The 25,631-nt window shown below is 33.9% G+C and overlaps 4 protein-coding genes, 1 long non-coding RNA gene and 1 pseudogene across 9 annotated transcripts; 3 read left to right on the plus strand and 3 right to left on the minus strand.

Moving 5' to 3' along the window:
- Positions 1-699: 699 nt before the first annotated feature.
- On the plus strand, positions 700-2,634 carry LOC111299963 (F-box protein SKIP2 pseudogene; annotated as a pseudogene). The gene has a single exon (XR_016330013.1). The product of XR_016330013.1 is annotated as an F-box protein SKIP2 pseudogene (transcript).
- Positions 2,635-2,933: 299 nt separating this feature from the next.
- On the plus strand, positions 2,934-3,803 carry LOC149513869 (uncharacterized). Its single transcript, XR_016330014.1, has 3 exons — positions 2,934-3,048; positions 3,433-3,552; positions 3,664-3,803. It is a non-coding gene; the product is annotated as an uncharacterized LOC149513869 (long non-coding RNA).
- LOC111299962 (phosphatidylinositol 3,4,5-trisphosphate 3-phosphatase and protein-tyrosine-phosphatase PTEN2A-like) lies at positions 3,267-8,500 on the minus strand. The gene is made up of 13 exons (XM_089747900.1): positions 8,308-8,500; positions 7,226-7,796; positions 6,902-7,003; positions 6,763-6,819; positions 6,036-6,101; positions 5,607-5,783; positions 5,405-5,491; positions 5,245-5,309; positions 5,098-5,174; positions 4,688-4,734; positions 4,461-4,591; positions 4,066-4,135; positions 3,267-3,958 (listed from the first exon to the last, which is right to left on the minus strand). The coding sequence occupies exons 2-13, from the start codon at positions 7,757-7,759 to the stop codon at positions 3,434-3,436; spliced, it is 1,938 nt and encodes a 645-aa protein (XP_089604026.1). The 5' UTR covers positions 7,760-7,796; positions 8,308-8,500; the 3' UTR covers positions 3,267-3,433.
- Positions 8,501-9,103: 603 nt separating this feature from the next.
- Positions 9,104-11,403, plus strand: LOC111299966 (protein RER1A-like). Of its 3 annotated transcripts, none has more exons than XM_089747901.1 (4): positions 9,104-9,655; positions 10,672-10,852; positions 10,975-11,040; positions 11,135-11,403. In XM_089747901.1, exons 1-3 carry the CDS (start codon positions 9,120-9,122, stop codon positions 11,029-11,031), a joined length of 774 nt encoding a protein of 257 aa, XP_089604027.1. In that variant the 5' UTR covers positions 9,104-9,119; the 3' UTR covers positions 11,032-11,040; positions 11,135-11,403. The 3 variants fall into 3 exon arrangements, 2 of the variants coding, with proteins under 2 accessions (XP_089604027.1, XP_089604028.1); XR_016330015.1 differs by having other exon boundaries at positions 9,111-9,655; positions 10,975-11,088; XM_089747902.1 differs by having other exon boundaries at positions 9,112-9,655; positions 10,975-11,059.
- LOC111299964 (transmembrane protein, putative (DUF247)) lies at positions 11,202-13,711 on the minus strand. 2 transcript variants are annotated; one of them, XM_022895515.2, is made up of 2 exons: positions 12,018-13,711; positions 11,202-11,655 (listed from the first exon to the last, which is right to left on the minus strand). In XM_022895515.2, the coding sequence occupies exon 1, from the start codon at positions 13,624-13,626 to the stop codon at positions 12,028-12,030; it is 1,599 nt and encodes a 532-aa protein (XP_022751250.2). In that variant the 5' UTR covers positions 13,627-13,711; the 3' UTR covers positions 11,202-11,655; positions 12,018-12,027. The 2 variants fall into 2 exon arrangements, with proteins under 2 accessions (XP_022751250.2, XP_022751249.2); XM_022895514.2 differs by having other exon boundaries at positions 12,023-13,710.
- Positions 13,712-17,514: 3,803 nt separating this feature from the next.
- On the minus strand, positions 17,515-19,191 carry LOC111300737 (beta-1,4-xylosyltransferase IRX14-like). The gene is made up of 2 exons (XM_022896356.2): positions 18,172-19,191; positions 17,515-18,058 (listed from the first exon to the last, which is right to left on the minus strand). Exons 1-2 carry the CDS (start codon positions 18,909-18,911, stop codon positions 17,515-17,517), a joined length of 1,284 nt encoding a protein of 427 aa, XP_022752091.2. The 5' UTR covers positions 18,912-19,191.
- Positions 19,192-25,631: the final 6,440 nt, after the last annotated feature.

The following is a 25,631-nucleotide window of genomic DNA, read 5'->3' on the forward strand; positions in this document are numbered from 1 at the left end:
TAACGTGTTTGATGACTGCTTGAAAAATAGTTTCTCCTTTAACTATATGACTTCCAATCTTTGACTGTGACCACACAAATTTCTTGTAAACTTCATGTTTTTTTTTAGTCCGTAGGATGTTATCTCAAAGAAGTTTCTTTTAACATAAAAAGTCAAATAACGAAATGAGTATTGTTTTTCTCACATTTTGTTTATTATTTTGGATTCTTTATAGGAATTTTCTTTTGTTCACTTTGCTATTAAGAAATTTTATTAGAAAAAATGAGTACCCTTCATAGTTGATTCATACTTACAATTCTTCCTAAAGTTTGAGATTAATGTTTATACAGAAATTTTTTTTTTTAAATAATTTTAATAATAAGATATTTCTATTAATATTATTCAAATAATTAAAGTTTTTAATCTTTCGTTTATATTTATGAGTTTAAAAAAATTTAAAATTATTATATATAATTAAATATAATAATTTTAAATATGATACAATGATATAATATAAAAATAATATAAAAATAATATTATTTAAAATTTTAATCAAAATTAGATATGAATTTAATATATTTAATATATTTGATACGAAACAAGTATGTACAAATAATCTGAACTTTGTTGGCGTGGCGATTGCTCCGAGGATTGCACCCCATTTGACGGGGCCAAAGTTCACGTATCCAATTTCAACCCATGAAGGCCTTATAATTTCACTGAACCTTTTCTCGAACATCTCTAATTTGAAACTTACGGAGAACGAAACAGCTCCCCCAAACAAAGAAAAAGGCTATTCTCGGTTACTCACCGTCGGTATTCTCCAACCGACACAATGGGCCAATTCCCTTCCGCCGCTTTAGATAGGGAAAACTCCCACAGCGATCGCTTCAGGGTTTTATCCTCTTCTGGTTTTATTTCCGGCAATGAATTTTCTGATGAGATTTCGGATTACACCGCTGAGATTCCCGACGAGTGTTTGGCTTATGTTTTCCAATTCCTCCGCCCTGGCGATCGGAACCGGTGTTCTCTTGTCTGCAAGCGGTGGCTTCGCGTGGACGGTTGGAGCCGCCACCGTTTGTCTCTTAACGCTCAATCTGAGATCGTCACTTCTTTGCCTTCTCTCTTTACGCGCTTCGACTCGGTAACAAAACTCGCCCTACGTTGTAGCCGTAAATCAATCAGCTTAAACGATGACGCTTTGGTTATGATCTCAATCCGTTGCCAAAACCTCACACGGCTTAAGCTCCGCGGTTGCCGTGAAATTAGCGACAAAGGAATGTCGGCATTTGCTCAGAATTCTAAGAATCTAAGGAAACTTTCTTGTGGTTCTTGTATGTTTGGCACCAAAGCTTTGAACGCTGTCCTCGATTATTGCAAGAATTTAGAAGAGTTATCGGTGAAAAGGCTCAGAGGAATCCACGATGGAGCTGAGTGGATCGGGCCAGGAGCTGTGGCTTCTTCGCTGAAAATGATTTGCTTGAAGGAGCTCGTTAACGGTCAGTCTTTTGAACCGCTTGTGGTTGGATCAAAAAACCTTAAAACTTTGAAAATTATTCATTGTTTGGGTGATTGGGACAGAGTCCTTCAATTAATTGGAAATAGAAAGCGAAGCGGAGAAGAAAATTTGAATTTTAATAACAATAATAGCAATAGTAATAGTAATAGTAATAATAATCCTTTGATGGAAATCCACCTTGAGAGGCTTCAAGTGAGTGATATAGGCCTATCTGCTATTTCGAAATGTACCCAAATTGAGAATTTGCTTATTGTGAAAACCCCGGAGTGTTCGAATTATGGGCTTGTTTGTGTAGCTGAGCATTGTAAGTTGTTAAGGAAGCTTCATGTTGACGGATGGAGGACAAATAGGATTGGAGATGAGGGTTTGGTTGCTGTAGCCAAACACTGTCCTAATTTAGAAGAACTTGTTTTGATTGGTGTTAATGCTACCCATTTGAGCTTGGCGGCTATTGCTTCTAATTGTTCGAAACTTGAGAGATTAGCTCTTTGTGGAAGTGGAACTATTGGTAATACAGAGATTGAGTGCATTGCAGAAAAATGTATGGCGTTGAAGAAACTTTGTATCAAGGGATGTCCTATTTCGGATATCGCCATTGAAGCACTGGTTTCTGGTTGTCCCGGTTTAATGAAAATTAAGGTGAGGAAATGTAAAGGAGTGAGTAGTGGGGCTGGTGAATGGTTGCGTGAACAGAGGGGATCGATGGTGGTCAGTATGGATGACTGTGAGATAGATGGTGGTTTTGAGTCTAGTGTCGGTGACAGTGGAGTTCATGAAATTGGGGTGGAGTTTCCGCAGGCATTTGGCCGAGTAACTGGCGCAGATGCTCCGACAAGTAGCAATGGCAGGTTAGCAACGTTTAGGTCAAAGTTGGGGTTTTTTGCTGGTAGGAATTTAGTGGCATGCACATTCAGAAGATGGTCTAACAGTGATGATAGTTTCAATAGCAACTTGTGAATGATCTTTGTAAGAGTTGGAAAAATACTCTTGCTCTGATTACATTGTAACCTTGTGAGTTTGTGAGATGAATCACTTTTTTAATGCTTATTTGTATTTCAGTTTGGAAGTCAATAGAATTATCAAATCTGTTGATGGCCTTTCTAGAAAACAATGGTAGATGTGTTAATTTTTGTGTCTCTGATAAGTTATTATCCTTTGTGAAATGAATCTATTCATAGATATGATAGCACAAAGAGCCATTGATACAACTTTCAAGGACCACAACAAAAAACAATAGCAATGATTCTAGTGGTATCTTTTATGAATGATCCATTTTTACAGCTGGATATGAGTTACTCCAACTGATCTCATTGTTCTTTTCTTTGGGTAACAAACAATCTGTTTGTCTTTTTTTTTGCATTCTTTCATTATTGTTTTTAGAATGTTGGGACGGTTCTATTGGAAGAATTCCAACCTATTTTTGTTCCTTTAATTGTTAATATCTGTCATTACTATTTTACTTGTGTGTTTGTATTTAGGGTGAATTCTCCATCCATACCTATTGCAGGAACGTTGAGTTCAATGTAACCATGTACCCCCAGCTTGGACTGGTAATTTCATCAATTCTTGGCCCATCTTATTTGAACTTTGAATAGTTCAAAATGCTTATGTTATTTGGTTTTGGAAATGGGGTGGGAATTTTGTGTTCCAATAGAAAATGTACCCTGGTGAATAAAGAATGAAATAAATGAAAGCAAAGAATACAATAAATCGAATTCAAAGTTTAGTCCAATTGATTCTTGCGGCTACCCTTAAAGAAGTTTAAATCTTAGTACTTATAACTATCTTATCTATTTTCATGCTGCGGCTTCTTTTGTAAAAAAAAAAAATACAATAAATCAAGTGTTTAATTAACCTATACTTATCTTAGTTTGTGAAGAACTGTTTGATGGACATTTCGCATTCGATCCCTTCTCTCAATAATGTTTTCACAGTTCACTCGCTTTCATAATCCTCTTCATCTCCAAAACTAAAGACTGAGGCATCAGCAGCAATTGCCTTGATACCGCTTGCACCCATTGAGTCCATACTGGGGATCTCAAGTCCGGAGGAAGGTTTGCCAACTTCATTAATGTTTGCATCTTTGGAAGCGTTGTTAGATGAAGGTGCTTGATTTTTGACCGATAGCTGATGAGTTCCATGCTTTGACATCCCCATTTGCTCAGTTGCAGGGTTAGATAGATGGCTGGAGACCGCTGGTCTGGTTCCAGCACCAGCTTGAGCCTGCCTACTCCTTGAAGACCCTGATTCCTCTCCATCGCTATCTGAGAATACATCATCATTGTCTTCGCTGCCAGAAGCTTTGCTTTGGTTTGAATTGGCTGTGATTCCACCCTTGGCATAACCCAAGTTAACTACGGTTCCTTTGTTGGCAGAATTAGCTTTAGAATTTGTCTCTTGTGTGCCATCATAGTCTATCATTACCAATTCAATCTTGAATCCAGGACAAGGCACATTTCTCTATAGATCAAAAGTAACGAGTCATTTGAAGGAAACTTATGAAATGAAAGGAAGAAGAGAAGCTTTTAGCGTACTCAAGAAATAAGGGTCTCTTACATGTCATTTACCTTATCAAAACCATCAAGATCAGAGGCTTCCAGTATTGTTCTGTTCTCTATCATTGTTGTATTTAACCAACTGAAAAGGAAAGGAAAAAAAAAAAGTATCAGTTGTGCAGGACTATTATATGCATCTTAAAGAGATTATGTCACACTAAATACTTATGAAGAGAGCATATTCCTCGAGGCAAACAAGCAATTGCATTACAAACCGATTTATGATAGAATGCACAATCTCCCACTATTGAAACGATGAATTTGCTAACTATTGCTCATGAATGTGTTTTTTAAGATTAAATTGGTCAAAGAGTAAATTAATTCAATGCAAGATCTAAAAACTTCTGCGACAAAAGTGAGTCCGCTCTTCATTTTAATGGAGAAGAGAAAAGAGAAATAATGCAGACCAGTAGAAATCTCCTTGGCTGTCATGAAATTGGATTTTGAAGTCACCCGCCAATTCTGCAAGACCGGGCTCCCTGGGCAGAGCAAAAACCACTATCCCTTTCTTAGGTGCCTTAATCCAGAAATCTTGTGGCTGCCATTGCAAATGTGTTAGCAGAGTACTGACAGATTAACAGAAACAATTATAGCACTAACACAAAATCATATTGCTTTAAAAGATCAAATTCACCATTAAGTCCTTAGTTTTTGGATGCTTTCTTGTAGAGAACAAAGTGCCTGAGATGGGAAAAATTCAGCTGTTATTATATTTGCACATAATGCACTTTGAAGAAAATTATAAGATATGGAAATGAATCATCTTGTATATAACTTGGCAAAAACAGTGAAAGGAAAATATGCTGCCAATCCCATTGGACCAGGAAGATAAAACAGGTGCAATATGAAAGTGAATGGAAGGTTCAAGAGCAAAAATGAAAGAGATGGAATCTGACTTAAAATTGCTAAAAGAAAAAATGCAACATATTTAAGCTTCTATAGTAGGGAACTTGCAAGGTACAGTAATTGCGATGGGCTAATGTCCCAGAGCATGGTACCATTAGGATCAACACCATGAAGGACTACATGAACATTAAAGCATACCACTGTGATTAGAGATAGTAATGGAGGGCCTAATCCAATAAGGACACTTGTGAAGCCGGAACCCCCTAAGCATGCACCTGTAAAACAATAACTTCAGTATATTATTAAGGGTAAATGTAACACAACTAAAACAGATATGGCACATACCTACGTCCAGGCTGATTTTCTCCATTGAAGTGTGTTAGGATACGCTCAAAGTATTTGACATATCTCTAAGCAAAGCAGGAAAAAGATTACCCATGAGAAGGATGCTAAAAATTATCAATCCCATAAAAGATCAAAATTTTCCATGGAAGGAATGACTGACAATCTGACTTGGGAGAACCAGAGCTTTCCCATCTATGCATCTTTTCTGGTTGAAGTAATCAACGGCCTCTTCGGCTGTCGGAAAGAACTGAAGAAAACAAAGTGATAATGCAATCATAAAACGAAAAAACAATGGAACCAAAAATAGCAACAAGTTTTGCTAAAAAACCGACAGATCTAAGGAGGAGATAATCAAATGCCACCTTAAGGAATAAAAGAAGACTGCAAATCATTAATCCTGTCCTTCCCATTCCAGCTTTACAGTGAACAACCACCACATTTTCAATGTCCTCCTTCAACCATGAGTATGCACTTTGACAAAAGGATTTTATGAGTTGAAGTGGGGGGCAATTGTGGTCATTAAATGGGAAACTTGCAACCTGTAAATATGTTGGATGTTAATCTAGGGGCAGCTGGAAAAATTAGCATAATCAAAACCGCAACGTAATAGAAGGTAGGCAAAAGAATCATTTAAGAAGTTCCAGAATTATGTTTATTGAACATTACAAGCAATCTCCAAAATGGTTCAAGATCTACTATACAACATGATTACAGAACCAAATAGCATCAAATAGCACAGACCACCACAATACAATTGGGTTTTAATGGGCAAATAGAGATGAAGAATAAACCTTCCCCTGAAATAGTGATGCATCGTATAACCTTTCTGAACAAAGATTGTACACTTTGTATCTCCCCTGCATACAAAATGTTGATATAAGATATGTGACAAAACAAGGAATTCAAAAAGCTTCAGAAATGTAAGATAAGGCATACCTACTTACAGACAACATACAAACATATTTAATTCAAAAACTTAGAACAACTAGAAGTGTAGAATGTGCTAGCCTATTACCAGCTAGTAACAAAACTAAACTTTGACCTTACTTTCTAATACTGCAGAAAAAGAAATATAGAGAAAGGAAAGGGAATGATATTACTATTCAACTATTTTTCGATGACACTAGATATTTTGTTCGCACTACACTCCATCTTGCAACTTTGCCTCCTAACCTCAAACTTTAATGAGACAAAGACTGACTTCAATCTTTCACAGCTAAGATCTTAGTAACCAATACTAATGAGTAATGACACAGTAATACATTCTTCCAAACAGTGTGTGAACATCATATTATAGACAAAATTCAACAACTATAAATCACCTCTTCCTCCATGTGAATTCCGTAAATATTTAACTCATTATTATGTTACCTGAAACATACAAAATATTTCCAAATAGTTCCAAACTAATTTTACTGAAATCATATGCTTCTTTTTAAAGTTTATCCCATTACCCCTTTCAAAGACCTATTCACTAAACAGATAAAAGAGTCCTATGTTATGCATGCAACATCATACCTTATGATGAGTTTCAAAAAACTCGATCACTTCTTCCATGTGATTTCGATAGAAGCCCTGCATCACATTTTAAGTGCATAAAACCATAAAGTGATCTTGGACACCAAATTTCAAGTGCAAACCAGATAAAACTTTTTACCTCAAAGAATCCCAAAAGCCCTGAGCTTAGATCACCAGCAGGAAACCCCATAGCAATTATGTTCTCAGTGATATAAGTCATATCCAAATCAAACTCTCCCTCCTGCATATCATGCATTAAAAATCCTTTGAGCATTTAATTGGTTATATCTATGGTATCATATTAGATATATAAATCTAAAAGACAAGAAATTTCTCATAATGGTTAGGAAAACACAAAAAACGAAAAACTTACCAATTAGAATAAGAGCAGAAGAAACATTGCATATTAATATCTAAATTCAATATAACTGTATCTTCGTTTATCAGAACACAATTAGGCTACCTGGTATCTTCGTTTGTTTTGGGAGACAATATGGCGTGCTTTGACCTGCACAGCCTTCACTGCACTCCAAGATGAGTCAACTATACCCTTTTTAAATGATTCAAGAACAGCTTGTGTTGCTGTAGAGGTATGTTCTGCACTATCATCCCTTGGTAGAGTCATCGATTGCAGCCGCATTCCAAGGCCATTGGTAAAGCGTGCAAAAGCTGAAGTCCCAGCATTTCCAGCTTGAGTGTCCTGTGACGGAGCTATTGGCTGTGGTAATTTCAAATTTCTTGCCCAAGAAGATTTGCCAGTGGGGGATATCACAGATGGTGGGGAGTCATGAGAGGAAATAGTTTGCACAGTGATAGTAGGTGCATTATCACCAATATCATGAACTTTAACAGGAGGTTCAGTGTCGTTAGCCTTGGCATGACTTTTGATATCATTAGTATTAGCTGGTTGTTTAACATCAGAGGTGGCTTCGGTAGGTGTTTGAACATCAGAAGCTTTAGCCTGAAGTTGAAAGGAATCAACAGACTCTGAGTCCATTCTACCACTCAAATGTAACCCAAGTTCTACCAGTAATCTGAACAAAAGACAAAACTCTAAAATTATGAGTAAAATAGCATAATTAATCATCAACGAGCAACAATGCAGATTCAAGCAGTCAACCAAAAACTAATCCAAGAAAAAAGTATGCATTTCGTTTCTGAAAAAATAAAAATTTTAATTCTTTACACTCTCAACAAATTCTAAGGCAATGAAACCATCAAAATACCGCATTTTTGAACAGTTATCATTGGCTACTACTGCTAAAGATAACGCTTTTCAAGAACAACAATTCCAAAGCTTGAAAGCTAACAAATTTCAACTTCCACTACTTTTGCATTGCTCTTGAAATAAACGTCTCAGATTCAAAATGTCATTTTTTTGTTAATAAATCCAAGCAGCGGCACATCATAATTCGACAATGTATTGAAAATGCAATCAGATCTGGAAACAAAAAGCTTAAACTACTTTGAAGAAAATGTATGAATTTCACATTGCGAAATTAATCACGAGTAGCTGCATTTTGATTTTGAAAAAGAAAACTTTACCGAATTCGGATCCTGGAAATTCTATGTGCAAAATGTTGAAGACAAAGAGCGATTTCAGCTATTTGCTTGATTGGATTTGCCTGGTGTCCAAGCTCATGTCAGCAATCGAAATGTAAAAAAAAACAACCGGGTCTCGCGGGTCACGAATTAATTATCTGCTAATTTAGTAATTTTGCTCTCCAATAATCCGTGTAATAATGGGTTAGCGATTAACGAACAAAAGCTCCATCGTTTTCTTCGAACCGCGGCCCGACCAATGACGGGCCGGGTTTGGGCTTCTTAACGAGAAAAAAAAATCGAAAACAGATTAATGTTCGGTTTGATTTTTTTTATTTGATTTGAATTTTATTTAAATATTAAATATATATTAAATTTGAATAAAAAGTAAAAATTAAAAAATTAAATCAAAATTTATTTTTTATTAATATTGATATTTTTAAAATTTTTATAAAATAAAATAATTATTTTATATTTAAAATTATTTAAATATATTAAAATTTACATTAAAATAATATATAAAAATTTTCAATTTAAATTTAAAAAATTATTGAACCCAATCAAACTAAATTGATAAAATTTAATTTGATTTAATTTAGATGATATAAAAATTTGATTCAATTTTAAAAATTTATAATTTATATATTATCTAAAAAATTCAAATTAAATTTAATCTGATTTTCGTCCCTAAATAATAATAAAACCATGAGCCGTTTAATCCAATTAGAATTAGATGCTTAATTTAATAAAGTTGTTAATTTTAAAGTAGATCCGGTGTACTCGAACCGGTTGATGACGTTGACCCGATAAAACCCATGTGCAGAAGCACGAGCCGAAAGTCAGAGCCTCCAGAAAACTTTGTAGTTTGTTATAGGAAGAAGACTATTTTTTTGAGGAAAAAAAGCACACTCACTCGAAAAAGAAGAAACTCGTTTCCCAAAAAAAGGAATAGGCTTTGTATTTTTTTGTGGGGCACTCCGATGGAGACCGGACCAACCGGCGGTGCCCTTGGCGGTGACGATCTATCTCCGTCGTCTCCTGCGACCGCCATATCGCGGTGGACCTTCGAGGTGTCGAGGCGGTACCAGCACGTCCTCGACAAGACGGTCCCGCACGTTCTCAACCGTTGGATCGGATGTCTGGCCGCGGTATTGATCTACGCCGTACGCGTGTACTTCGTGCAGGGTTTCTACATCATCACCTATGGCCTCGGCATCTATTTGCTGAATCTCCTCATGGGATTCCTTTCTCCTCAGGTGGACCCCGAGATGCAGGACGGCCCCACGCTTCCCACCCTCGGCTCCGATGAGTTTCGCCCTTTCGTTCGCCGACTCCCCGAGTTCAAATTCTGGTTCGTCATCTCACTCTTTGTTTTAACGGGTTGTGATTCGATGAACTGATTGAGTGTAATTAAGATTAAAATTAAGTTATGTTTCATTGAGTTGAATCATGGGATAGAGGATAACTTGGCAGATCAAAGATCTTTTCTTTTTTCCTGTTAGTATTCCAAAATCCCTAATTTTAGGACAGTTTAGTTTAAAATTTGATTCGAACTCGGCATATTTATTTTTGAAGGTTAAATTAAGTTGAAGGAAGCTTTAATGCATGAAAATTATAATGCCAGGGCATTATGAGGATGGGATGAATTAATGTTGAAGTATTTTGATCAATGCTGATTAATGAAGAGATCATATATCTTATTATGAAGGAAAAAAATTAAGAAATTTTTTTTTATAAAAGAAAATTTAGATGTTTGTTGCAAGCTTTTGGTGCCTTTTCTGAATCAAGTGTTCGAATTATAGCCACATTCTGAAATCTAAACTTTTCGAATTAGTAGTGTTTTTTTCCTTGCTCTTGAGTGCCCAATGTCCATGCAATGGAAGTTCATGGGAATGAGTAGAACTTCCTATTATTTCCTTCCATTTCCATGGTACATGTCAATTGGAGCTTATTATGTTAACATTGGCTTTATCACTTATTCTTTTGGATGGTGTCGCCGTGTAGAAACTAATGCCTTAAAGTGTTAGATATTATTGGAAAGTCTATATTGTGTTATAAAACTAATAGCAAAATTCAGTATAGAGTCCAATTCGATTGCTTGACTTTGAGATCTCCTGAGGCCATATTACGTCTATATAAATTCTTTTTGAATTGAGGTGAAACAAAGATGGGGAGAACAGCTTTTCTTTCTCTCTTCCAAATTTTTCTCTACTCTCTTGTTCTTAGCTTACAATGGTTCATAACACTTAATAATAAAATTGAAGGTACATGTGACTTACACAGGGTGCCATAAAACCTAGTTGCTTTAGCAAATTTATGCTCAGTGCTAACGTTTTCCTCTCTTTATGTTCTCCTTTCTGTGTGAAGGTACTCTATTACGAAGGCCTTCTGCATTGCTTTTGTGATGACGTTCTTCAGTGTGTTTGATGTGCCTGTCTTTTGGCCAATACTCCTTTTCTATTGGTTAATGTTATTTATCCTAACCATGAGGAAACAGATTCTACACATGATCAAATACAAATACGTTCCTTTCTCATTTGGGAAACAGGTATCCCTGAATCCATCTTCCTTTCTGACTGGCGGACAGGATATTTGGTGTCCTATTTTTCCATCGTGCTATCAATTGTGTGCTTGGTCATGCTAAATAAATATTATTCTTTCTTTTGTTAGCGATATGATGGCAAGAAGGCGTCTTCAACTGAAAGCATGAACGTCCCTAGGGATTAAATTCCTCGGGTAGCAAAAACTATATCACGTACTACAGTTTTATATTTGGGAGATTGTGTAATTTCCTCTTCTCTTTCCCCTGACATCATATTTGTGTTGACAGCTGAATTTCAGTCGGATTTGCTGGCGGTACAAGTTGTCTGGAACGATCATCAGTAGCACCTTGCATATTTATTCATTTTCTCCAGCGTTTTACTGGATTAGCTTTCAGATGTAGTGGAGAAGTTTAGCTTAGAGAATCCAAAGTTGTTGCCAAAGAATGCTTTGTATGGAAGGGACATGCAACATTTCTTGTTGCCTGTACCTTCATCCAATGACATGTATTTTACAGAAGATAATACCAATCAGGCAGTGCAGTTGCTTTACACTAAATTTCGTTTTGAATTGTACTTTTGAAGTTGAAATACCCCCTTATTCCAGTGGATTCTTTTTACCTCAGCAAGCTCCACAAAATTCTTGGGCTCTGAATATTAATCACAAATAAGACTTTTACAAAAGAACTGTGTTTATAAGAATGAGATTTGAGCTGAAGCATTGCCATTTTGTCAACCTTTGGGGTTTCAGCTGTAACCCCTAAAAGGCATATTTTGCCAATTTTGATATGGTGTTTCTTCAGTGTACAAACTGCAAATGAAGATAGAAAAAAAACAATTACTTTCGAGCCACTGGTTTCGAAAATCTATATCATGTTAAACGTAAGATGCAAATTATTGAAGATGAAGAAACTATTTTTTATTTTAAAATAAAAGGATGAAGGAGCTATCATGGCTGATAATTCCATACTTAGCATTCAAACCAACAATAGCATTGCAGCATCCTTTTGTATTAACTGCATGCTGATACAAAGACATCCAGTGAACCATCACATTTTGCCTAAATAATAAGGTTTCTTAGCCCAATAATTGAAGAAATAAATGGAAATCATTGATGTATAAAAAATTATTCTCTTCGTACAGCACAGAGAGATTGATAAGGTGGAGGAGGACCTTACTGAATTCAAGTATTTGGCCTGTAATATCCATAAGCTCCATAAAAGGTCTGAGTAAAAGTAAGCACCAGCAAGATGAAAGCAGCAAAAAGTGAGATGATGGCCCAAGGATTGTTGAAGTATCTGTGTTTCAAGGTTGCACGCCAAGCATTCCACCTATGATTGTAATATCTGTTCACATCTTCAGACAAATGGGAAAGATAACTGTTAGTGATATCAAAAACAACCTCTTGACAGAGGCGGTTGAAAAGGTCAGCCACTTCTGCATCACTCCCAAGCCAGTGCTCGATAATACCAAAGTAATGGAGGTATGCCACATCTTCATGTGAGTTGATCAAGTTATCCATGAATATCACATAGGAGGTAATATCATTGCTGCAATCAAGATGACATTGCTCAAATGCAATCAGATTGAGGAAAAGGGACTTGGTTCCATCATGAATCAAGAGGCGAGGAACGCCAAGAATCCCATTCTTAAACTTAATGTCCCAGAAGCGATCAGTCTTCCTTTTCTTGAACTTAATACCAGCCTCTCTGAGCTCTGATACACAATGAATTAATTGTTGTCTACGCTTATCAGCAACACGATTTGCATTTGACCTTTTCTTGAGCCACATTCTAGGTACAGGTTTGGGGCCAGAGCGTAAGAGACTTCTTCTGAAAACATCAAGGCAATGAAGGCCACCAAGATCAGAAAAAGGGTCGAAGGTGTTTGTATGCCCCATAGAGGATCCCAATCTGTTCATGTCACTCTTTGTTAATGGCTCATCCGTTGGCATTAAAGGGTCAAAGAATGTAATCGCTAACTTGGCAACCTTTCCCTTCTGGTCAGGCTCATTAAGTTGAATCCCCAGTAGCCTATCAAGAACAAAGAGTGGAAGCTGGTTCTCTAACATTATCATGTCTCTATGAATAGCATGCATCGAGCCACGCATTGCAAAAACTGGATCATTTCTACCATAGCCAAGATTTTGGAATCCTACAGCAGCCCCTTGAAAGAGCTCAAGCACAAAGCAGCCATCGAGGACCAACATTTCCACGAATTCATTGCTATTAAGAGTGATTGTTCCTTCATAACAGGCACGAGTTCTTTCTTCGAGTTCCTTCATTGAATCAAGATACAGCTGTATTTCCTGATTAGTACGGTTTAGGACACGGCGAAGAGAACGCCACTTGTGCTGATCCATCTGGCGAAGGCGTTTCTTGCCATGATGGTAAGGTCCCAGGGAGACAATTTGGGGAACATAAGCTTTGATATCACCTTCTCTTAGGTAGTGGGGAACTCTATAGATGCTCAACCTTTCCCATGAACCTGCTGCATCATCTTGGCGTGCCTGCTCGAGCTTTTCTCTGATGGAAATAATCCACTCAGACTCTGGTGAAGTGGCTGCCCCTTCAGAATTTTCACCATCCTCATTGATCGCAACCTGCAGGGAATCAGATGGTACATGCTGTTGTTTCCGCAGCTGCTGTTCACTTTCTTCTGGCAGCTCAAGGGATTTGGTTGTACCTGTAGATGATCTGGGAATTCCAGATTCCACGGTTTCCCTGAGTTTGATGGTGATTAGGTACCAACTCAGGAGCTCTTTATTGTATACAGCTACCATTTTAATTGACAAAAGCAATTCTGGGAATGATGTGGCTTGACAAAATGCCTCATAAATAAATTTGACTCATAAATGCACAAAGTTGTTAAATAGTAATAATTGCTATACAGTACAAGGGGGAATTATTTATTTGATGGTTTAATTGATTCGAGCTGAACCAGTTGTGTAACCCACATGGACCCCCCCCCCCCCCCGGTTTAGAATGATGACTTTTAGGTGTGATGTTTTGTTTTTGGTCAATAATCATTTGAACTCTCCTATTTTAATTGAAGATACAAATTTTATAAGATTTTCTCAGCCAACTTTGAAAATGTCTTGAAAGCGTGCAGCAACAGATTACTTGCAGGTTTATAGTATTTAAACCAAAGTAGTAGTATTAAAAAGGATGATGCAATTTGCTTAAGAAATTAATTATAGTTGGCTGGCCAATCTGACGGTTGTCCACCCCAGAAAGGTCCATTTGGGATTTTTAGCACATGGAAGAAATAAAAGATGTTGATATCAGTTTTAGTCATGTGATGTTGCACTCATGCTAGAAGGTGAGGTGAGGAGGAGGGACATCGGCAAGATGGAAACTTCAAAGATTGAATATAAAATTTGCCTTGACTTAACCATTTGAGGTTAAACTAGATAATATTTATGCATTCTGATGTCTTATCCATTTTAAAGAACTTAAAATGTTTGTCCAAGGTGAAATTATGTAGAAACACCAAGCATAGTAATTTTCCAGTGCTCTAAAATATAGCAGAGGTCACTAAGAAATTGATTAGGCACAGAGTAGGAACAGAATATCACCCCCAAGCAATTTGGCTGATTGTTTTCTACGTACATTAATCAATTATGCTTGGTTGGAAGGAAAAAGGAAGAATTTTTCAGATCAAATCCTGACTAAACCATCAGCAGATGAGAAATACTTGGAAAATAAAGATAAGACTTTGAAATGAAATTGCTTTAATCACAACAATATTAGTTTTCCAGTTGCTGTTTTGATAAATGAAAATATATGTACAAAAATGATAAATCCAAACAACATAAATGGCCTCCACTCCGATGCATAACTTAGACCAACAAGGAATAGGGAGGGAAATTTTGCAGCAAGCACCTTTATTGCACCAGTCACTCCTCGTCTTCTCCAATGGCCCAAAACATTAGCTGAGAACATTTTAACTTCCAAGAACTGCAAATTGCAGCAAAGATTTCAAGCACTGCTGATATTCTCAGTGCTTTCATTACTCCAGTAAGGTTTGATGGGGTTGGCCCCATTCTTAACTGGATAGAAAGCCTCCATCGCAATGCCACATTTTCCAGTATAGGCATCAACGTTAGTTTCCATTCTTATGTATCCATTTTCACCCCAGCTGCTGCCCAATTAATTCCTCAGAATCCAGTAGTCCTGACCATTAAAATTCACAAGTGAACACTCCCTGAAAATATGCAAACAATGACAAATGAATTAATAGAGCACTTAGATTTCTTTTAAAGACTATTGACAATTTGACATGTCTCCAAATTCAGAGAAAGATGATATCTTGCTGTCAGATAAATACTGTAGTATTATTCTAAAATCAAAATATGGCTTCAAGGATAAGTACTAATTGAAATAAAGGGTGGAGAAGAATAGGTCAGCTTACCGATTCGTAGAATTGGAAAGCTCTAACGCCAGCTTCAATGGCAACACTCACAGGTTGATGTGCCACAGCCTTCTCTAAAGCGTTCTCATCATGTTGAATAACATCCTCGTATCCATCAACGCTAACAACCTTAAAATTCTTCTGTTAGAAATCCAAAAAAAAAAAATCTATAACCATAAAAACCAACTGAAAAGCAAGATTATTTTCTTAGAATTAAACTTTGGAAACTAACCCTCGTTGGATCACATTGGTTATCAATGCCAAGGTAAAGATAGTCTTGTTCAGTATCAATGCCAACATTGTCATTAACGGTTGTTGCAATGGGAGAGATATGTAAAGTGTTGTCGTGTTTCATGAAGAGAAAGGTTGAGGAGAGTGATTTTATGAAGAAAGGGGAGAGAGAGCTTTTATAAAGACCATGGAAATGGTTTAGTATTCAAGAGTGGAACATCATTGTACTGGGGAGGAGGGATTTTTTGGGGACCAGACAAAACTCAGAGAAATGGAAGTTAGAAGGCAGAAGACAGGCTTTGGGCCTCGTGGGTCGTTGGTAGTCACTAGAAAATAGGAAGACCGAAGGCCAGCCGAGTCCTTTGGAACTGGGATAAAGTTTTTAAATTGTTAAAACTTTATTAAAATCCGGAATTTTCTTTTCTTTTTGAAGTAATTACTAATGCAGGGTAGATTTAATTCTATTTACCAGATTGCATGAGGACAGTGCATAATTCTAACAGACAGAGTTTGCAAGTTACAAAACGTATAAACTCCGTGATCTGCTCTAATATTCATAGTTGTCTGTCTGCAATTGATCATAAGCTAGACTCCATATCCGTAACATGCTTTAATGTTCCTTTCTCAGCTTATGAAATTCAGTGCAACCTACTGGAATTGCTAAAATAAACATATTTCTCACTCGATCTTTTTGGCTCAATATGAGCATCCCAAGAGAATCATTTACTTAGTGGGAGATCTCTTCAGACTCCAAGTTTCAGAATCTACTCTACAAAAAAATTTGAAGCCCCAATCCCCTTTCGAAGGGGCAGTAAAATTGAATTCGTCCTTAAGGATCCTACAAAACTGAACTAAGGCAATTGCTAATTTTGACACAAGTGATACATTTGAGCTTCTTGAAATGAACAGATAGTTATGTTTTGGAACGGCCAAGAACTAAAAAGGATTCCATAGATCGTTAGTGCCATAGATAATAAAGATTCCCAGTGGCGTTGGGCATACATGGACTCTTCTTATCAGGGGAGATCGAAAAATTTTGGTCATTTTTGAGGATGTTCAAGGTTTTCATCATGTTCATGGAAAAGCTGGTATGTTAGACAATCACCAATGCGTTATGCCGTATGCGTTAGCAAGTTATTCGCCTGGAGCGTACTCTTCATAATTTTCACGTTTGTTTAGATTAAAAGGATGTAAGACCGGTGATAGGTCAATCTGATGTGTGTATTTCAGCTGATGAGCTAACTGCCAATGAAACAGAATACCAATCACCCCAACAAACTATAGATGGGACAAAAAGAAATGTAAAATATATATATAATAGTTGAAACTCAGGAGGAACTCAAAACAGATATGCATGTATAAACTTCCCTGCTGTGAGACATGCCTATCCTTATGTACCAACACATTATAAGACCATCTGCATTCCCCCCTTGTCAAGCAAATTTCTTGGCGCAGCAGTGTCAAATCCTCAAGGCATAGATTGCCAGCTAATGATTTTAGTTTTGTTCAGAGTGCCTTGTCTAAACCTGTGAGTCTGTTCTTGTTTCATGCCTTCTTTTAACTTCGACGTTTTGATCTGGATGTTCGTGTCTTTGTAGAATGCTTCACTATGGGCTCTTCGATGCCCATCACTGGTATTTCATTAGCAGGGAGTTCAGGGGGAGCATCTGGCCATGGAGTGCGTTTTGATGGGACGGTGATTTCCAAAGGTGGGTCAATTATCCATCTGCATGATGCACAAAATAATTATCAGATGGCATGGAAGCCAGAGAAAATGAGTTGGAAACAAACTACACAAAACCAACTGTAGACCATGAAATGTGTAGCACGAATCAGTCTGATATCAATTATACTATGTAACCTTCTGCAAGACATCATTGTCAAAACCTAAATCATGTGACAAGGAAGAACTACATAATTTGGCAGAGTCATAGACCGCCACTTACTAATATTAATCATTCTGAACAGGCTGATATTGCCATTGATTACCATTAAAACCTAATACAATGAGAACAGGATAAGAGATTCACCTGGGAGGAAATTTGCTATCAGCACGAGCTTCAACTCGAAGCCACCAGAGCAAAACTTGACGTCCACAGTTTCCAAGTGGCTCCACCACCGAAGGGTCTTTAACCAAACCCAACGGACTCTCAATATCCCCAGCCAACATATCAATATCCTTAATCCATTCCGGCTTATCTCCACCATCTTTCCAAAGCAACCTAGAATTCAAAACAAAACCCGACCATTCCAACTTCCTAGGCAGCACAGTCACTCTATCATCAATATAAACAGCAATTTTCCCAGCAAAGGGCAATGTATTAAAAGTATGCCATCCTGCCAACATATTAGATGAGTCACAAGCTGGACCTTGAACCGGCATTCTAGAAGTCTCCTCTTCCTCCTTCTGATCCGCTGTCTCATCAGTATTAATCGAATTAGCAAGGATTCCAACTGAAAATGCCCCGAACCATTTCACATTTTGGATCTCATCAAAAAGTTCCATGCTATGCATATTACTATCATCAGCAAACATAACAATTCCATCCAATTTCTTCTCTCTTACAATTCTGGCCCCAAAATAACACAAAATTTGAATTAATTCTAAATTTCCAACAACCTAATTCCAAAACGCATCGTTTTTTCAATATAAATATCAATAAAAATAAAATAGAAGGATTACCTTAAAGCAAAAATGCGCATTTTGGACTCCAATTTATTTCGTTCGTCCCAAGAATTTGGCATCCGTTGATTGAATCCAACGTGGATAGTTTTCAAACCGGATTTCCCAATAAGCGACGCCGTTTCATTGCTGACCCCACCGGCTTCCACCACGATCCAAACCAGATCGTACGGAACCAGCATTAGCGAGTGCATTACACCGGTCAAATGCAGCGCTTGGAAAGTCCGTGCATATGTCGGCGTGATGACAATAACTGTTCTGGCATCCGTCACACCGAATTGTAATCTCTGCTCCTTTTGAACTCTTTCTATGATCCGGTGCGCCTTAATGACCTCAGTCGGGTTAGGGTGCGGCCACGGCCTGATCCGGATCCCGTGCCGCCCTACAACAACTCGCGAATTCGCCACCGTCTTGTTAAGCAACGGCAACTCGATGTTGGTAATGGAGTTGGTGGACAGAACGGAGTGGACATCAAAGGCATTGGCGAGTTCGGCAGTGGAACGAAAGGGCGACGCGTAGAAGTTAGTGGAAGAAGTGGAGAACAAAAAGAAGAACACCAAGCGAGAAAAGCGGAAGCCGAGGACTAAGCTGATTAAACAACAGAGACCGTGGAGGACAAGCCAGAAGATCGCAGCTGGAGATTTAACGGCGCTATCGGAAGATGAATCCAACGGTCCTGATGATCTGAAGCTGTAGCTTCGACGGTTGAGGTAGCTCTGCTGCAATGCCGAAACCTTCATCTTTTCCCTCTCTCCCGAAGCTCATGCGCCAGACAGAAGAAGAAGAAGAAGAAGAAGAAGAAGAAAGTTATGGAAATATAAAATAAATTCTTTTTTTTTGTACGTTCATTTGGTGGGGAAAGTGGAGTTTAAGAGTTGATTAATGAAAGGATTTCATGATTACTTTGGGATTACGGTTGAATCGATTTTGGGTTATTGTCAGTTTGATGCGTTTGATTTGGTGCTACCGCAATCTTCTTCTGTTCTTTCTCCTTTTTGAAAGGGAGAGAAAGACATTAGCCCATGATTTAAGGACCATTTACAAATGTGGAAAGCATACTTTCTTCTCCTAAATTTGCTGAATCGATAATTACTTTACTATGATTAAAACAAGAACCCATAACTATAACTTCAGAATTTTAATAAATGTAACTGCTCATATACGTAAATTGGATAAAAAAAATTAATTGAGATATTAAGTATTTGAAAATTATTTATTATTTCCTGGTAGATTTCAAAATTATTTGGATTTAAGTTTGTTTTTGGTTTTGAAGTACATAGCACATGTATTTATGACTAAGATTTTAACCATTACCAAGATCCAATTGTTCATTGTCGTACATTTATTGGATAATTTTGTTGAAATATATATATGAGATATTAACAAAACTACAAGTTATTATTAACTATTGATGCTTATATTAAAAATTTTAATTCATTGAGGACACGAGTGAACGCACAATAAATTTGAACAATATATATTAGAAGCGAGAAAAAATTTAAAAATTGATTCAAAATTATAATATTTAATTTAGTTTGGATTATTTTTTTTAATTCGGTTCAAATAAAATTTTGATATTAGATGTGTATATTATGTTTGAATTTAAGTTAATATTGAAAATTAAAAAACTAAAAAAAAAGAATCAAATTATATATTTTTATTAATTTTTATATTTTTTTTAAATTTTTATAAAATAAAAAAAATTATTTTATACCTAAATCTATTTTAAAAATATTAAAATAATATATAAAAATAAAAAATTTAAAATTTAAAAAATCATTGAATCGAATCAAATCAATAAAATTTAATTCAGATCAAATTAAATCGTATATAAATTTGGTTTGAATTTAAATTAAATTTTTTAACCTCATAATTTTATATATTATAAAAAAAATCGAATTAAATCTAATCTGATTCAAATTATTATCGCTTTTAAATTTATACAAATCATCTAAATTAATATTCATGGCTTTTAAATTAATATTTAATTGATAAAAAGACTATTTTTAGATTTTTTTTTCTTTTATATTTTTAATAACAAAAAAGTTGCCACGTAAAGAAATTCTACCTAATATTGATAACAACGAGTCAGCTATGTTTCCCAATTATAAGGAAGTTTAAGATTAAATCAAACACCGAATTTGGCTTTAGCTTGATTAATTAGTTGACAGTAAATTTAAAGGTTATTGCTTTCTCATTTTCCTTTCATTGTCATTTGTACTTTTTTTTTTTTCTCTTCTTCCAAACACAGTGAAAATAACAATGACACACCAACTTGAAAAGAAAAGCATCCCTATTATTATTATTTTGGGGGGAGAATTTGGAAGTTGCGGCATAACTTTTTTGCTGATTCATCAACATAAAAATATTCCCATACGACTTGAATTATTTGAACCACTATTCCTCAATCAAACTTAAAAGCTGTGGAATCTGTAGATGTTACAACACAATCACAAGCATAAAATAATTATTTGAATATTGTTTACATTTTTCACTCTCATAATTTGTTGGCAACACTCCAAACAATTATTATGCCATTAGTTAAAAAAAATTATTGTTTTTATAATAATAACATACTCCTTTCGTCTCAAAACATTTATTATATATTGATATTCACAAAAATTTTTTAAAATTTTTTATCTTAAAGTATTTAATATTAAATTTTAATTTTTTTATAAAATTAAAATTTTATAATTTTTAATGTCAAAAAAATAAAAAAAAATAAAAAAAAATTAAAAAATAAGACATAATTTTGAAACATTTCTAAAAAAATGAAAAAAAAAAAAAAAAGAGACAGAGGGAGCAATTATTATATTTGTTTTTATAAATAAAAATATGTTTAGTATAAGCATCTAATTTAAGCATCAAGTCAACATTAATTAATTATTCTTATTTTTTAAGTATAATAATCACAAAGTCTTAAATTTAAATTTAAAACCTCGTTTTCAAAAATAAGATCATGCAATGAGATTATTGTCTTGTTTTATTATTATTATTATTATTATTTAAAATGTGACTCTTCAAGAAAATGGGCAAAAACCAAATGCGGTTTGAAAAGGGGAAGAGTGCGAAAGAGAGAACCGGTTTGGTGGGGAGGTTAGGTCGATTAGCTTTCGTATCACCCGACTGAAAAGTGGTGAGTTTCCTTTATATTGTGGCAAGCTGTCTTGAATTGTATCGATTTCATGAACGCAAATTTATTTATATTCAGCATGTTCCTCGTTGTAACCTATAAATAACGTACTAAACTCTCCAACAAATTATAGGTGAATTTGATTTTTAAATTTACTTTAATATATCAATTTATAATTTAATTTAATTAATTTAAAAAATTATTTTTTAAATATAACATCTAACGGATTAAAATTCAAATCTCATTATATATAATTTTTTTCATTATTTTCATCCCGTGAATTTTTTTTATACCCAAAAATAATATTGTATATGAATATATTGGAAACTAATATTTTGTTGGATGAAATCATAAATATTTTTTTTATTAGGATTTAAATCTACTAATTGTCTAGGAATCTTAACGTCTTAGTGTACATTTAAGAATAAATGGTTTCTTAACCTTCTATATATACTTTACATAAACTAGATGCGATACTAAACATGATTTAAAGAAAATTATCAAATATTTTATGAGGTTGAATGTCATTTTTAATGCATAAAATTTTTCACCCGTTTACATAAAATTTTGATCTTATATGTTTTCAAATTTTTATTATAACTTATAAACATTTTAATACTTTTACTTAAATCCTTAGAATAAATATAGATATATAATACATGATTTGCATGTAATATTTTAATTTACATAATACTATATTTTATTTTATTCTCTAATTTTGATTAAATATGTTAATGAATAAAGTATAGAACGGATAAAATATTCTTCATTTTCATCTACGATTTTGTATATTATACACATCTTCCTATGTATTTTAAATTTATCTTCATTTACATTATCACAGATATTTAATAAGTATGAATAATTTCTGTACTCATAACTTTTTAAAAAAATAAAAAAAAATTTTTATTTTTATCTTGCAAATTTATGTATTTTTAAAAATATATATTTTTAAAAAGAAAGTATATCTTTAAAAATATATTACTTCTAATTAATATAATTTTTAAACTAACGTTTTCAATAGTTATTTTTTCTTATTACAAAAATTTATCTCGCTATCATTGTTACTTTTGTATTCAAATATATATCTCATTATTGATTTTAATCTTTATCACTACAACAATTAATCTCACATCTATAATTGTTTTCAAATTTTTAGTCCTAATAATCAATTATAAAAAAAAAGGAACTCCCCTTTCCAACAAATAACAATTAGGGAAAGTATTTTGATCCATATATGACGAGTTCTGATCTGATCTAATTTCTTATGATTATTTTTTATTTTAAATATGGTATCGAGTTGGGTGATAAAAAAGTCGAGATCGGGTTTTCTTAAAACCTGACCCTATCCGACCCGATATATATAATATTTTTAATTAATTAATTATATATATATTTAATTTTATATTTATATTATAAAATAATATTTTATATCTAAAAAATAATATTTTATTTATTTTGGGTCTAGTTAGGTCAGATACAGTTTTATATAATATCGAGTCAGATTGAATTTAGATATAAAAATAAATTTTTTAAAAAAATCAAATTTGGTCTGATTTGAATATTATATATATATATATATATATAATATAATCATGTCAGGTTGTGACGAGGTAAATAAAATTCCACTCCGATCAGATCCATTGCCATCCATAATAATAATATCACATTAAGACCTTTTTGGGCCATTTATGATCACATTAAGGCTTAAACTAGATTGTTTTGCAAAAATTCTGAAACATCAAATACTGGATCATTAAAATTTATAGAAGGCCGAAAGAAGCCCAATTGTTAGTTATATTAACATGCCAAACTAAAAACCTACCATATTCACAGGGTTGAGTTTCTAACCCCAATTACGGCAAAAAATTCAAGTAATTATCGCTTCAAATTTGCTTCTAATAAAACAATTGCCTATAGCCCTATTCTTCTCAAGCCATGGAGCAGGTTTACTATTATCTTCAATAGCCTTTTTCAATAACTCCTCTTTGCTTCAAATTTAACAAGAATGCAAGAAATAATATATATTATTGGTTTCCATTTGCAACATATTATGATAAGGGAATTTTTTTTATATATATACAAAAAAGTCGCTATTTGGGGTTAAACAAAGAAATTGTAAAGATATTAGTATTTGAATTTTAAATTTATTAAATATTATTTTTTAAAAATAATTTAATAAATCAATTGAGTTAAGATTTAAATTCATTATAAAAAAAATTTTCTAATTTTGCTTGAATTGAAACGAACTAAATTGCTTCTTTTCACACCAATGACAAAATTTTTAGTCACGAAAGTACGAAGTGTCCAAACTATACTAATATTTACTTTTGGGTCTTATTTGAAATTTAAAACTAACATGATAAGTTTTTAAATTAAAATAGCAATAAAAAATTTTCAAATCTATTAAATTGAAAGTAATTTAAGTATATAAATATAATAAAAATCAATTCATTTATTATCAATTAATTTTAAATTAAATATTCATATTAAAATTTAATATTTTAAATATTTGATGCTCACAAATGTAGCAGAATACTATGCGCATACAAATAGAGCAATCGAATTCTTCATGACCAACGCTAACAACCACGCTAGAATTTGCATGATAGAGTAGAGATGTAATCAATAACATTCACATGAAAAGAAAAAAAATCGTGTAAGAGAGAAAATGCTCGAAAATTCAATTACATGATATCAGGCGGCCAAGTCGAGCACGCCTCCTCTCCTCTGCTTCACCTCAATTTCGTTTCAGTCGCCTTTCCGTCTTTGATTTATGGACTCTGCTTCGTACGTAGTCAAGTCAGGTTCATGGCAATTGCTGCCGTCCTTTTTCTTTTTCTTTTACTTTTTCCTATCCAACACGTGCCTTTATAAAGCGTGAAAAATGATCTTCAATCACGGAGAAGCTTCCTTTACCATCATCATATAAAAATATCCTAATTGTTATGGAAGTGACAAATTTGATGATAAAATGAACGATAAAAAAGATTTTTATCATATCGAAATTATCATTTTGTCACTAAAGTTTTAAAAATCTCTTTCATCGTCTATGAAAAATGAAGGATGAAACATTGAAATTATGTGATAGATCAGGGCTCTAATTTGTTTGAAGACTTGAAATATTGAGTCAATGAAGTGTAAATTGGGTAAAAGTAATTTACTATTTTGATTTTTCAAGGCCTGGGGACGAGGGGAAACGAAAGCTTAGAATGGCCGCAATGGCGCACCAGCCTGGTCTGAGTGTGAAGTTTGAATGAAGAGAGATCAAAGACGTCGCCATCTTTGCATGTGAAATACTATTTTATATCAAGTGATGATCCCTTCCCTTCACGCATGAAAATGCAAGTAACTTTTTTTTATTTTCATTTTTGGGCACGTTTTTAATTTAAAATTGATTGATTTAAATTAATGCGAATCTTTTTATAAACTACATTCACACATTCAAGCTTTTTGGTGTGGTAAACTTGTCTAATGGAAGACCTAAGTTTCACTTACCTAAGACACCCAAATATCATTTTTGATGGTAACGTTAATGTTTTTTTTTTTTTTAAATAATAATAATAAAACATGCTATTAATTTAAAATCGATTGATTTGAATTAATACAAAATCTCCTATAAATTAAACTCACACACCCATCGTGGGAAGCTGTAAGTAACATTGAGGAAAAAATATAAAGTAATATTTATATATGTCGGATTGGTCTCTCTTTTATTAAATTTTTTCTTCAATTCAATTGGTTTATAATATCACGTCATTACTTTTAAGAGAAGTAAATGACATCTAATAAATTTAAAATTTAATATCTATAATTTTTTTATATATTGCTATCACTTTTATTAAAAAATATTATTTGTTAAAAAATGCTTTGTTTGGTTTTGAAATTTCTTGTGATCAAAGTCTAAGTTCCATTTGGAATTGAAGAAGAAAATTTAAATTAGAATTTTATTTTTGTTGAAAATGCCATTGGGAATATCAAGATCAAGGAATAATTGTTTTCAAAGACTTGCCAATAACTCTAGAAAAAAAATAAAAAAATCCATTCACTTATGAGAAATTTTCACCAAAATCTTGCCCATAATTTTATTTCTCGAGAAATTCAACTCTAAAAAAAAAACTTGAAATTTGAATGTTAACCTTTATTATCTGCATCCCCTAACCATAACACAATTGAAAAAAAAAAGTCAAAAATTAGAAAAAATTTTCTCTACTACTAAAATTTTTGACAAAAATATTCACTTATATTATCACAAATTGACACATATTTTTGAATAAATCAAAAATCAAAAATTATTTATATCATTTTATTTTTAATTAATTTTTAT

This window comes from Durio zibethinus, chromosome 18 (assembly GCF_047325235.1).
Source record: "Durio zibethinus cultivar Kanyao isolate XHJ-2024 chromosome 18, ASM4732523v1, whole genome shotgun sequence".
NCBI lineage: Eukaryota > Viridiplantae > Streptophyta > Magnoliopsida > Malvales > Malvaceae > Durio > Durio zibethinus.